Consider the following 14,997-nt stretch of genomic DNA (forward strand, 5'->3'; position numbering starts at 1 on the left):
CTTTGTTTATCCCTCACGAACTTTGACCTCGACAAATTGGACGTGCGCAGAAGCCAAGTTGGAAGTGGTCCATTGAAAGGATGATAGCGCGACCTCCTGTACTATAGAATGTAGTATGGACCATAGGACAGGACGAAGACCTCCTGTACTGTAGAATGTAGTATGGACCATAGGACAGGACGAAGACCTCCTGTACTGTAGAATGTAGTATGGACCATAGGACAGGACGAAGACCTCCTGTACTGTAGAATGTAGTATGGACCATAGGACAGGACGAAGACCTCCTGTACTGTAGAATGTAGTATGGACCATAGGACAGGACGAAGACCTCCTGTACTGTAGAATGTAGTATGGACCATAGGACAGGACGAAGAAGTCCCGTTAAGAAGCTGTGGAGGCCTAAGATGCTCTACTAGTCTGCTGGAAATCCAAAGAAGACGAAGGAGTAAAAAGCAAAATGGCGTTTGACAGAGAAGGCCTAAACGTGGCCACTGGCCATTATTGTTTCTGTATTTGTATTTAGTGCATACATGTACGCATATATGTCGTGTAGTGGATGAAACATCGTTAGTAATTGTTTGTATCCGGATACATTAGTCTGAGCGCACTTTATCGCGTCTTGTGCTAGCTTAGCTTGCTAGTTAGCTTAGCTTGTTAGCTGCTGACAAAGAGACGCGGACGTTGTCAACACATCGCTAAGTAGAGATCAAATGTGAGTGTCAAGTGTTGTGATTGTGTGAAAATGTGCGAAAGAACGATAGCAAAGTATGAGGAGGAACTTTGTCCAACAAAAGAGGAGAAGGAGCGACAACATCAACTACTGGACGCTGTTTTCAAGAAACATCAAGTTGTGTTACACAGAACAGGTTTGTTTACTTCTTACTCTCACATCTTTACTAACTTTATATTTCATTATTAACACTTTTCTTCAATAGGGAGATGCAATGCTTTGATTTAGATTCTTTATGAAAACGAGACAGTTTGAGGTTGATGTTCCTCTCAGTTTGTAACAATGTGTGATTGATTGATTGAAGGAGTTATGAGAAGTTTCATCACGGTACACATTCACTGCTACAAGAAAGCCTGTGATGGTTTCAGTTGAAATATTTTTTTTAAACTCACAAAGAACACAGTACTATGTAGAAAGTAGTCCAGGGGTGCTCACACTTTTTCTGCAGGCGAGCTACTTTTCAATTGATCAAGTCGTGGGGATCTACCTCATTCATATATATAATTTATATTTACTTATTTATGAAATAAATGTTTTTGTTAACAAGTTAAAGGTGTTTAATGATAATGCAAGCATGTTTAACACATATAGTTAATATTGTTAATACATTAAAGGTGTTTAATGGTAATACAAGTATGTTTAACGGCGTGGCGCAGTGGAAGAGTGACCGTGCGCGACCCGAGGGTCCCTGGTTCAATCCCCACCTAGTACCAACCTCGTCATGTCCGTTGTGTCCTGAGCAAGACACTTCACCCTTGCTCCTGATGGGTGCTGGTTAGCGCCTTGCATGGCAGCTCCCTCCATCAGTGTGTGAATGTGTGTGTGAATGGGTAAATGTGGAAGTAGTGTCAAAGCGCTTTGAGTACCTTGAAGGTAGAAAAGCGCTATACAAGTACAACCCATTTATCATTTATCATTTAATATATATAGTTAATATTGTTAACAAGTTAAAGGTGTTTAAAGATAATGCAAGCATGTTTAACACATATAGTTAATATTGTTAACAACTTAAAGGTGGTTAAAAATAATACAAGTATGTTTAATATATATAGTTAATATTGTTAACAACTTAAAGGTGGTTAAAGATAAAACAAGCATGTTTAGCACATATAGTTAATATTGTTAACAAGTTAAAGGTGGTTAAAGATAATACAAGCATGTTTAACACATATAGATTCCTTTCTTTCATGAAGACAAGAATATAAGTTGGTGTATTACCTGATTGTGATGACTTGCATTGATTGGAATCAGACAGTGGTGATGATAACGTCCGCATTTTCGAATGGAGGAGAAAAAAAGTCCTCCTTTCTGTCCAATACCACATGAAAGTGGTTGGTTTTTGGCATCTTATTTGTCCAGCTTCCGTACTCCTTTGTATACACTTTACAAGAAATACATTGTCGGCAAACTCCGTAGCTTGCTAGCTTGTGCACGCCAGCTTTCTGAGACTCTTATTTTGGTAGCGCAGGCAGGATGAAGCAGAGCTTTTATTGTGCAACTGTGCAATCGGTCTTTGGAGTTTTGACGACAGGTACGGCGCCAGAGTCTGTTGAAATAAAGTGTTTCTCGCCTTCCAGTCGGTAATGTTAATGAGCTGGCAGCAGTCAGCGTCATCTCAGAAGACCCTCGGATGCCGTGAATGTCAATCAAGTGACGAAAGTGACGTCATAGTGAAGATTTATGATCGCTAATTTTTAGGACTATTTTTTTAATGCCTGGCTGGTGATCGACTGACACACCCTCCGAGATCGACCGGTAGATCGCGATCGACGTAATGAGCACCCCTGAAGTAGACACACATACTGCAAGAAAGTCAATGAAAATAAAATAAAAGTAAAAGGCTTTGTATATTCCCAGTTATGAGTAGCCGCAACCTGTAATGTCTTTTCAAAGCAACTTTGAAGGAAGTAAGGGATTTACCCTCCTTTATGACTATTGATAGGGAGTTCCACATTTTGGTGGTATAGCAGGCAAACTAATTAGAACCTTTTTTGGAGTGAAATCTGTGTTGAATGTGATTGTACAACTACCTCTGGTGTTATGGTGAATATATTTTGAAGTATCTAGACAGGTACATGAGTATTTTAGTGGTGTCGTTTATCTTGTACACCAGACCAACTGCAAGAAGATGTACTCTGTCGGCGACCAAAAGCCTCCCCATGTAAAGATGGACGGTTGAGTAGAAGCCCAATCATTTTGTTTTGGGCTGTCTGGAGTTTGTTTTTCAGGGCTTTTAAGGCGTCACTGTACCAAACATGAACTCTATACTCAAAGTGGTGTTAAATGAGTGCTTGTGTTAGTCTTAAGTGCAATACTACCTGTAAGAGTAGTTCTACTATGTAAGAACAGAATTCGTCGGTTGATTCTTTGACTGCCTTAGTAGTCATTTTTTCACTAGAGAGATTAGTCTCTACGATGCAGCCAAAATTGGTAATCTAATTATTTTCGGTATGATATTGTCACCCACTTTGACTGTGAAGTTATCTACTTTTCTGAGGTTAGGAATTGACCCAAAGACCTGTGTACTTGCAAGTACCGGGGTGAGTCTTAATTTGCCAGTTTGTCATTGAAAGCCATGCTAGTCTAGGTCTTGAGGATTCTACCTTCGCTTGTTTTGTGGCCGTTAGCCTCGATTCTATGTTCTTTACGGGTACAGAAAATCACTTGTGGTGATCTTAGACTGGTCAGAAGTAACAACAAGGTCTATGATGGTTTAAAGGGACTCACTCACCCTGGTAGTTTGCTTAATGAGCTAAGTGAAACAATGTTGGTGGCACAGCTTAGTGAAGGTTTTAAAAATGGGTGCATCCTTTCGGGGCATATCTGTGTTCCAGTCCCCAAGAAGATGTAAACCTGTATCAACATGTTTACACAAAACTCACACACTCACCAAAAACATTTTATAATGTAATCACATCTACTTAGTTGTCATTTCACTTCCTGATTGTGACTTACATGCAACAATAAGTGAATGTAAACATTTATGTTCAGTAACCAAAGTAGTCAACACTTGATTTATTAAAAGAACATAAAGGTGACTGACTTTCCTTCAGCGTGTCATAGATGGTCTCCAATTCCTAAAGAGGAATTGTTGATGGAGATACTCCATAAAACACCACATAGTAAAACATGTTTTGGTAAAAGTTCCTTTTGGCCCAGCCAACAAAATGACCACAAAAAAGTACTTTGCGTGATGACAAAAACATACCATGAATGTTATTTTTTTCAGTGATTTTGGAATCAGATTTTTTTTAAATTTCCATGATATTGAAGTTATGGTAATGACTTCAAGATCATGTTAAGTTTAGAGATAAAGAGCAGATGTAATGGACCGTATACAGAGCAAAATATTTACACACTTTACATCAGTGAAGTTCAAAATGCCTCAATCAATGCTGCCTCGCACTCATAAAAACTTTTCAAATTTTCCCCTGGCCTTTCCAATTTCCAAGTCTGTTTCTGTACTCACTGTACCACTTTTGAATACATTTTAGAAAAAAAGGAGGTATTTCCTATTTTTATTGGTTGTTTTGCTACACACTTTTAACACAACCACAAAGGAACACAAATAATGTCATTGTGTTAATAACAGTGTCATTCCAAAACTATTTATATTCTCTCTTAATGTTACTTGCCCAACAGACGTCCAGCAGCCCCCCCACATTAAAGAGGAAGAGGAGGCTCCACAGCCGCCCCACATTAAAGAGGAAGAGGAGGAATGTTGGATCACTCCGGAGGGAGAGTGTCTTCTAGGGCAGGAGGAGGATGATCTCACCAAGTTTCCACTGACTGTTGTCTCTGTGAAGACTGAAGAGCATGAAGACAAACCACCTGAGTCCTCACAGCTTCATTACAGTCCAAGTAAGCACAACATCCACATATCATTTTATTCTCAGGGCATTCAATCCATCACAACTGGACTGTTCACTTTGTCTTAGAAGATGTTTGTCCTCTCATCCAAGTAGGCTTCATCACTTCATGCTCATAGACTTAAAGTCTTAAATCTAATCATTTGAATTTAGAGGAGAACTGCAGTTTTTTGAGAAATGTTTTCTATCGTTCACAATCATTATAAAAGACATGACTATTGATATACAGTATATATTTTTAAAATCACATTCTAACTCATAAATGTAAATAAAAGTCCACTTGCAATGGAGCCAATAGGAGGTCCTCTATAACCATCCAAAAAGCGCCAACAATACTCCATTTGCATTTCGTGGCTTGAATACCAACCAAGTATTAGTGATATTGTTATTATAAGTGCTAACGCAGACAAACTATTTATAGCTTGTGTGTCTATGTTGATATCAGCGGCTGGTGAGCTCCTTCCTCGCCTCGGTGCTGGTGAAAGATTATTCCAGATCATGAATCGTGCCTCTCACCTGGATAGTAGAAGGATGAGGACATACTCTTGACAAGTTGGTACCCTTTGACAGCCAATTTAGACCCGGCAATGGCGAACGACACGAAAAGACGCTTGGCTTCACCCCCCTTTTCCGTGCGACAATTATGAGTCATTCTTCATCTAAACTGGAATATAACAAGATTCTATCAGTCTGCGTCATAGTCACAGCAGACCTTGTACAGTAAGTGATGTTTTACTATGTTAGTTGACTCTCATGAAGTCTGCAGTGTGTAATATTCAGTGATGTTAAAAAAAAAAAGCAAACGTTGTGATGCGTTTTTAAAATGAATGCGCTTATTAGCAAAAATACGTAAATATTACATGTTTTTAAAAATATACCTGTTACTAAACGACATATATACCTACTGCATGTACATAAAACCTTAATGGAGGTGTTTGGATGCTTTTTAAGTTCTTTGTTGGCAGAATAGTGCGAATGTAATAGCCTCTATTGTAAGCAGACTTTTGATTGCATTTATTTACTATTTAGAATAAAGAATAAAAAATCTGTGTACTTGATAGGCAAAATTAATAAAAGTTTGGTTCCCTTTTAAGTGAAGGGAAGTATATTTATTTAGCACTTTTTTTCTAGTGACTCAGAGTGCTTTACATAGTGAAACCCATTATCTAAGTTACATTTAAACCAGTGTGGGTGGCACTGGGAGCAGGTGGGTAAAGTACCTTGCCCAAGGACACAACGGCAGTGACTAGAATCGAACCTGGAACTGTCGAGTTGCCTTAGAATGTATTAAATTCCATCAAAATCTCGTAAAAATCGTAAATACATCCTAGAAATGTCTCAATAATTCCATTAACAATATTTTTATTTCTGAACTTTCTGTTGTAACGTGTTTCTATCTACACTTCTGTTAAAATGTAATAATCACTTATTCTTCTCTTTTGTTAAAATGTAATAAGCACTTGTTTTGTTGTTTGATACTTTAGTTTTGGGTGATACTACAAATGTAGATATCAATCCAGTACCAAGTAGTTACAGGGGCAGTATATATATATATATATATATATATATATATATATATATATATATATATATATATGTATATATATATATATATATATATATATATATATGTATATATATATATATATATATATATGTATGTGTGGGAAAAAAATCACAAGACTATTTCATCTCTACAGGCCTGTTTCATGAGGGGGGGTACCCTCAATCATCAGGAGATTTTAATTTTAATTAAAATCTCCTGATGATTGAGGGTACCCCCCCTCATGAAACAGGCCTGTAGAGATGAAATAGTCTTGTGATTTTTTTCCCACACATACATATATTGCGCTCTACTACGGTATCGAGCACTATTTTTTGGATAACCTTATTAAGACATATATATATATATATATATATATATATATATATATATATATATATATATATATATATATATATATATATATATATATATATATATATATATATATATATACCAATGCGGATACTGATATTTACATTTTTCAAGATCATTCAATGATTAAATTTTTGTTCGCAATCATAATCAGACAAAAACACAGGATGGTGGTGTTAGAATATCAATTGAATATTTATATATGGTTCTGAATGTAATCATTTGGTTTATGCCCTTAAAGGGGAACATTATCACCAGACATATGTAAGCGTCAATATATACGTTGATGTTGCAGAAAAAAGACCATATATTTTTTTAACCGATTTCCGAACTCTAAATGGGTGAATTTTGGCGAATTAAACGCCTTTCTAATGTTCGCTCTCGGAGCGATGACGTCACAACGTGGCGTCACATCGGGAAGCAATCCGCCTTTTTCTCAAACACAGAGTCAAATTAGCTCTGTTATTTTCCGTTTTTTCGACTGTTTTCCGTACCTTGGAGACATCGTGCCTCGTCGGTGTGTTGTCGGAGGGTGTAACAACACGAACAGGGACGGATTCAAGTTGCACCAGTGGCCCAAAGATGCGAAAATGGCAAGAAATTGGACGTTTGTTCCGCACACTTTACCGACGAAAGCTATGCTACGACAGAGATGGCAAGAATGTGTGGATATCCTGCGACACTCAAAGCAGATGCATTTCCAACGATAAAGTCAAAGAAATGTGCCGCCAGACCCCCTTTGAATCTGCCGGAGTGTGTGAGCAATTCAGGGACAAAGGACCTCGGTAGCACGGCAAGCAATGGCGGCAGTTTGTTCCCGCAGACGAGCGAGCTAAACCCCCTATCGACCCTAGGGCCTGCTGACATCAACTCCAAAACTGGACAGGTCAGCTTTCAGGAAAAGAGCGCGGATGAGGGTATGTCTACAGAATATATTAATTGATGAAAATTGGGCTGTCTGCACTCTCAAAGTGCATGTTGTTGCCAAATGTATTTCATATGCTGTAAACCTAGTTCATAGTTGTTAGTTTCCTTTAATGCCAAACAAACACATACCAATCGTTGGTTAGAAGGCGATCGCCGAATTCGTCCTCGCTTTCTCCCGTGTCGCTGGCTGTCGTGTCGTTTTCGTCGTTTTCGCTTGCATACGGTTCAAACCGATATAGCTCAATAGCTTCAGTTACTTCTTCAATTTCGTTTTCGCTACCTGCCTCCACACTACAACCATCCGTTTCAATACATTTGTAATCTGTTGAATCGCCTACGCCGCTGAAATCCGAGTCTGAATCCGAGCTAATGTCGCTATAGCTTGCTGTTCTTTCCGCCATGTTTGTTTGTGTTGGCTTCACTATGTGACGTCACAGGAAAATGGACGGGTGGTTAAAATTAGGCACTTTGAAGCTTTTTTTAGGGATATTGCGTGATGGGTAAAATTTTGAAAAAAACTTCGAAAAATATAATAAGCCACTGGGAACTGATTTTTAATGGTTTTAACAATTCTGAAATTGTGATAATGTTCCCCTTTAAAGTCTTCCTTATTTCCTGTGTTTGTAAATGATAAAAAAAAATCAACAAAATATATATGATACAATATATCGATCAAACCACTGTATTGACCTTATATTATTTTATATAGAGCTGAAACGATTCCTCGGGTTATAAGGCGCACTGTCGATTTTTGAGAAAATGAAAGGATTTTAAGTGCACCTTTATAATCTGAAAAATACAGTACATGAGCCTCGTGTCAGTCATTCACAATCTTTGTTTCGGCTACTTGCAATTCTCCTCCACACGTTTTCCTGTGTGCAGTAATGTTAGCAACACTCGCTTTCATGTTGGAGATGGAACTAGTCATTTTAATACAACACTCACTTTTTATGTACACATTGCTTCAAAACCGTAGGAGAATAATTTTTATTCAAGGCCTCGTATCAGCTGGTAATTGATACAGGCCCCCATATAGCTGCCGGGGGATATGCCTGTTATGTTTCTTTAATTTTGGGCTTTTTAGAATCAGCATCTCTTCGTCCATATGTGTCAAGGAGGTGAAATTAGGTCTAAAAACCTTTTGACAAGTTGACTTCATGTCCATTAGGACTTTTCAAAGTGTAGAATACCACCCGCCTTAAACGGAATATTCCACTTTGATAGTAAACTGGATAATTTATTTTGTGTTTATGCATGACTTCCTGTCCCACACGAGCAGATTTTAGCTCAATTGAACCGCTTTGTTGTGGCGACCGCTAAATAAAGAAGCAAGGCAGTGGAAACTGACACAAAAAACGGAACGAGTCTGTCGCCGTGGCGCCGCCGTTCCACATCCAGTTGAAATCTCAGGTTACACTTACAAGCTTTGCTTGGCGAGATAAATGAAGAAACCATACTTCGGGTTGAAGGCACGAAGCAAAAGGAAATATACGTTCAACCCACAACACTCGCAGTGAGCAAACTCGACCACCAGATGGCGTCATAGCAGAGACAATACGGAATACAGATACACATTTGTAAACAACCTCATCTTTTCTCCAAGTTTATTAAGATTAAGATGAGTTTATTTCAAAGGGGACAATACAATTTCATAAAAAAAATAACTACTCATGAGTGTGAATGTTGTCTGTCTATCTGTGTTGGCCCTGCGATGAGGTGGCGACTTGTCCAGGGTGTACCCCGCCTTCCGCCCGATTGTAGCTGAGATAGGCTCCAGCGCCCCCCGCGACCCCGAAGGGATTAAGCGGTAGAAAATGGATGGATGGATGGGTTAAAAAAGCCAGAATTAGCCAGAAGGCTAGTTTTCATCTGTAGTCCCCTGGCCATGATGTAAAAAAGGCAGCCAAATTACAATTTCAAAGAAAAGGAATAGATAAAAAAAACAACAACACACAATACATATAAAATACAACATAACATTTATAATCAAAACAGGCTCATTTTTTAGTGCTGGCAGCTGTAGGCGTTGATAAGCCACATTTTCAATTTGTTTGTGAAAGTCTTGTAAGTTGTGACCACTAGTAACTGACATTACATTCGCAGGGGGCGCTGGAGCCTATTCCAGCTGCACTCAGGTGGAGGGGAATTTATGGCAACATAGATTTTAGGCCATATTGCCCATCCCTCATAAAAAGTGGTCTTTTTTATTCAATAAATCAATCAATCAATGTTTATTTACATAGCCCTAAATCACAAGTGTCTCAAAGGGCTGCACAAGCCACAACGACATCCTCGGTATAGCCCACATAAGGGCAAGGAAAAACTCACCCCAGTGGGACGTCGATGTGAATGACTATGAGAAACCTTGGAGAGGACCGCATATGTGGGTAACCCCCCCCCCCCTCTAGGGAGACCAAATGCAATGGATGTCGAGTGGGTCTAACATAATATTGTGAGAGTCCAGTCCATAGTGGATCCAGCATAACAGTAAGAGTCCAGTCCACAGTGGGGTCAGCAGGAAACCATCCCGAGCGTAGACGGGTCAGCAGCGCAGAGATGTTCCCAACCGATATACAGGCGAGCGGTCCACCCCGGGTCCCGACCCCGGACAGCCAGCACCCCATCCATGGCCACCGGATCTGTGTGTCTCCCCTTCCACAAGGGATAGGGGGGAGCAGAGGAGAAAAGAAAAGAAACGGCAGATCAACTGGTCTAAAAAAAGGGGGGCTATTCAAAGGCTAGAGTATACAAATGAGTTTTGAGATGGGCCTTAAATGTTTCTACTGAGGTAGCATCTCTAACTGTTACCGGGAGGGCATTCCATAGTGCTGGAGCCCGAATAGAAAACGCTCTACAGCCCGCAGAATTTTTTTGGGCTCTGGGAATCACTAATAAGCCGGAGTTCTTTGAACGCAGATTTCTTGCCGGGACATATGGTACAATACAATCGGCAAGATAGGCTGGAACTAGACCGTGTAGTATTTTATACGTAAGTAGTAAAACCTTAAAGTCGCATCTTAAGTGCACAGGAAGCCAGTGCAGGTGAGCCAGTATAGGCGTAATATGATCAAACTTTCTTGTTCTTGTCAAAAGTCTAGCAGCCGCATTTTGTACCAACTGTAATCTTTTAATGCTAGACATAGGGAGACCCGAAAATAATACGTTACAGTAATCGAGACGAGACGTAACGAACGCATGAATAATGATCTCAGCGTCGCTAGTGGACAAAATGGAACGAATTTTAGCGATATTACGGAGATGAAAGAAGGCCGTTTTAGTAACACTCTTAATGTGTGACTCAAAGGAGAGAGTTGGGTCGAAGATAATACCCAGATTCTTTACTGAGTCGCTTTGTGTAATTGTTTGGTTGTCAAATGTTAAGGTGGTATTATCAAATAAATGTCGGTGTTTACTGTGAATAATGTTTTAAAGAGCAGTGTGTTTGTTTTCAGGCCAATTCATATATTAACTTGTTATTTTAAGTACATGTAAACTTAATGCCTCATGTTACCTACTCAGTGGCCTAGTGGTTAGAGTGTCCGCCCTGAGATCGGTAGGTTGTGAGTTCAAACCCCGGCCGAGTCATACCAAAGACTATAAAAAATGGGACCCGTTACTTCCCTGCTTGACACTCAGCATCAAGGGTTAGAATTGGGGGTTAAATCACCAAAAATGATTCTCGGGCATGGCTCTCGCTGCTGCTCACTGCTCCCCTCACCTCACAGGGGGTGATCAAGGGTGATGGGTCAAATGCAGAGAATAATTTTGCCACACCTCGTGTGTGCGTGACAATCATTGGTACTTTAACTTTACTTTAATGTGACTGAGCAAATTGGGACATTTCTCAAGCATGTTTGTCATTTTGTGTCCTGCAGACGTCTGTGAAGAACAACTTCTGCCTGAAAAACAGGAGTGTAGCTTCAGGATGGTGAAGGAGGATCCATCAAAGAGGAAGATGAGGCTCCACAGACCCTCTGGCATCTCCTTTTCCTCTTTGACACAGACCCTTCCCTGTAAAAAGGAAGAGGAAGACTCACTGACCCCCCACATTAAAGAGGAAGAGGAGGAACACAGCATCAGTCAGGAGGGAGATCATCACGAAGGACTGGTGGAGTTCCCAGTGACTGGTGTCCCTGTGAAGAGTGAAGATGATGAGGTCAAAGGTGAAAGTGAGGAGAAGAGAGAGGCGGAGCCTCCAAGCAGCAGCTCAACACAACACATGACAACAGAAGCTGATGGAGACCACTGTGGAGGATCACAAGCAGACAAGCTCTTAGCTCCACTATCAGATAGTGAGGACACAACGTCACACTCTCCTGACGCTGATGATGAAGACTCTAAAGATGATAAGACATGTCACACTGACAACACTCACTTCACATGTTCTCACTGTGACAAAACCTTTAAGAACCATTGGCATCTGAAAAGACACATGAGAACACACACTGGAGAAAAACCTTTTACCTGTTCAATCTGTAGTAAAGGTTTTGTAGAAAGTCGCAATTTGAAAGTGCACATGAGAACACACACTGGTGAAAAACCTTTTTCTTGTTCAATCTGTGGCTTATCTTTTACGAGGAAGGAACATTTGAAAGTGCACATGGGAACACACACTGGTGAACAACCTTTTTCCTGTTCAATCTGTAGTAAAGGTTTTGTAGAAAGTCGCAATTTGAAATTACACGTGAGAACACACACTGGTGAAAAGCCTTTTGTCTGTTCAATCTGTGGTAAAGACTTTGTACAAAGTAACCATCTGACAAGACACATGAGAACACACACTGGTGAAAAACCATTTGTCTGTTCAATCTGTGGTAAAGGCTTTGTACAAAGTAACCATTTGAAAACACACATGAGAACACACACTGGTGAAAAACCTTGTCCTTGTTCAATCTGTGACTTATCTTTTACAAGGAAGAAACATTTGAAGATACACATGACAACACACACTGGTGAGAAAACGTTTTCCTGTTCAATCTGTAGTGAAGGTTTTGTAGAAAGTCACAATTTGAAAGTACACATGAGAACACACACTGGTGAAAAACCTTGTATCTGTTCAATCTGTCGTAAAGGTTTTACAAAAAGTCAGAATTTGAAAAGACACATGAGAACACACACTGGTGAAAAACCTTTTTCTTGTTCAATATGTGGCTTATCTTTTACAAGGAAGGAACATTTGAAAGTGCACATGAGAACGCACATTGTTGAAAAAACGTTTTCCTGTTGAATCTGTGGTAAAGGTTTTACAAAAAAATCAGTGTTTGCTTAAGACACAAGAAAACACACACTGGTGAAAAATCACATTCCTGTTCAATCTGCAACAGAAGCTTTTGTGACCAATCAAATCTTGTAGCACACATGAGAAGACACACAGGAGAGAAAGTGTTGAGTTGCAATGTGTCTGTGGTGAAAGATTATCTTATAAGTACCAGTGTAAGAAACAGCAGCAGCAAATGAAACTGCAGGATTTGAAATAAACTGTCAAGACTTTAATTTTGACTTTCTATCAACATCAGCACATACGGCATGTGTGACATTGTTGTTTGTGTAACAATCTTTTTGATATGCTTCTACATTTATAGATGATATATTTTATATTAGTGCTTTTTTCAGTCAAGTAAATGCATTAATATGCAACATTGTATACTTTTATTAAAAAATGAACAGAACAATTTGGTGAGAGTAAACAGTACAAGACCTAGTTTACATACAATAAACATTTTATGTGTATATACATTCATTGTACGATTTTAGACTTATTCATAATTAGGGATGATGTTTGATAAGAAATTATCGAATTTGAGCCTGTTATCGAATCCTCTTATCGAACCGATTCCTTATCGATTCTCTTATCGAATCCAGATAGGTTGTTGTATATGGAAAAAAACACAATATTTGGTTTAATAAAAGTTCACATTTATTTTATAATAAATAACATAAATATTGACTGTTACCCTCCTAAAAAAAATACAACAAATAAATATTGACTGTTGTTACCCAAAGTATATTAAGTGGGATTTTTCAGAAAAACTAATATATACAGTAACACAAAAACAACCTGTCTCTGTGATCACTATAGGTGTATAAATAATAATATAGTGTTAAATAAAGTCAGTCCCTTGGGCACAAAACTGAAAATAATACAGCTCTCCAAAAAGTGCACTTCTGCTGCTATTGGAACATACTAACTACACACACAGCACAGACAGCTAACAAACAATCCAAGACATCTAATAAAGTTCCAAAGCAGATTAATCCATTTAGGCTCTTTATTGTTGTTGATCTTGCTTTGTCTTTTCCTAACTTTAATTTTGTCTTGCACTGGACTGTTTTTTTTTTTTTTTTTTTTTTTTTTTTACTGAAATACACACAATGACAAATGTATAAGCTATGTGATTCAATTAACATACTGACATTTAATACACAATATGTAAATATTAGCTTCACACAAATATACAGTACCATCATCAAACAAATACTTCTGAGTATTGAAAGTATTTCGATGGTTGAAATACACGACTGGCAGCCATTTTAAGTCCTCAAAACATCAATTAAAAAAGTGCACAAAAATCGTTTTTCAATAAACATCTTAGGATCAAATTTAACCACTTTCCACCTTAATATTGAGTTACATAAACAAGTTAAACAGTTTACTTACAGACTTATCTTTTCCAAGGCTTGTAAGAGCTAACACAACTTGTCTACTTCTCAATTGTCTCATGATAAAGAGTGGACCGACACCAGCTGGACTGCTGCTGAGTGGTCCAAAGTCATGTTTTCTGACGAAAGCAAATTTTGCATTTCCTTTGGAAATCGAGGTCCCAGAGTCTAGAGGAAGACAGGAGAGGCACAGGATCCACGTTGCCTGAAGTCTAGTGTAAAGTTTCCACCATCAGTGATGGTTTGGGGTGCCATGTCATCTGCTGGTGTCGGTCCACTCTGTTTCCTGAGATCCAGGGTCAAAGCAGCCGTCTACCAGCAAGTTTTAGAGCACTTCATGCTTCCTGCTGCTGACCGGCTCTATGGAGATGGAGATTTCAAGTTCCAACAGGACTTGGCGCCTGCACACAGCGCAAAATCTACCCGTGCCTGGTTTACGGACCATGGTATTTCTGTTCTAAATTGGCCCGCCAACTCCCCTGACCTTAGCCCCATAGAAAATCTGTGGGGTATTGTGAAAAGGAAGATGCAGAATGCCAGACCCAAAAACGCAGAAGAGTTGAAGGCCACTATCAGAGCAACCTGGGCTCTCATAACACCTGAGCAGTGCCAGAAACTCATCGACTCCATGCCACGCCGCATTAACGCAGTAATTGAGGCAAAAGGAGCTCCAACCAAGTATTGAGTATTGTACATGCTCATATTTTTCATTTTCATACTTTTCAGTTGGCCAACATTTCTAAAAATCCCTTTTTTGTATTAGCCTTAAGTAATATTCTAATTTTGTGACACACGGAATTTTGGATTTTCATTTGTTGCCACTTCAAATCATCAAAATTAAATGAAATAAACATTTGAATGCATCAGTCTGTGTGCAATGAATAAATATAATG

At 39.0% G+C, this 14,997-nt stretch overlaps 1 protein-coding gene across 2 annotated transcripts; it reads left to right on the forward strand.

Moving 5' to 3' along the window:
• Positions 1-263: 263 nt before the first annotated feature.
• LOC133579074 (uncharacterized) lies at positions 264-13,789 on the forward strand. 2 transcript variants are annotated; one of them, XM_072912662.1, is made up of 4 exons: positions 264-866; positions 4,373-4,410; positions 4,447-4,591; positions 11,320-13,789. In XM_072912662.1, the coding sequence occupies exons 1-4, from the start codon at positions 743-745 to the stop codon at positions 12,669-12,671; spliced, it is 1,659 nt and encodes a 552-aa protein (XP_072768763.1). In that variant the 5' UTR covers positions 264-742; the 3' UTR covers positions 12,672-13,789. The 2 variants fall into 2 exon arrangements, with proteins under 2 accessions (XP_072768763.1, XP_061789595.1); XM_061933611.2 differs by having other exon boundaries at positions 266-866; positions 4,373-4,591.
• Positions 13,790-14,997: the final 1,208 nt, after the last annotated feature.

The sequence above is a fragment of the Nerophis lumbriciformis genome, linkage group LG03 (genome assembly GCF_033978685.3).
Source record: "Nerophis lumbriciformis linkage group LG03, RoL_Nlum_v2.1, whole genome shotgun sequence".
NCBI lineage: Eukaryota > Metazoa > Chordata > Actinopteri > Syngnathiformes > Syngnathidae > Nerophis > Nerophis lumbriciformis.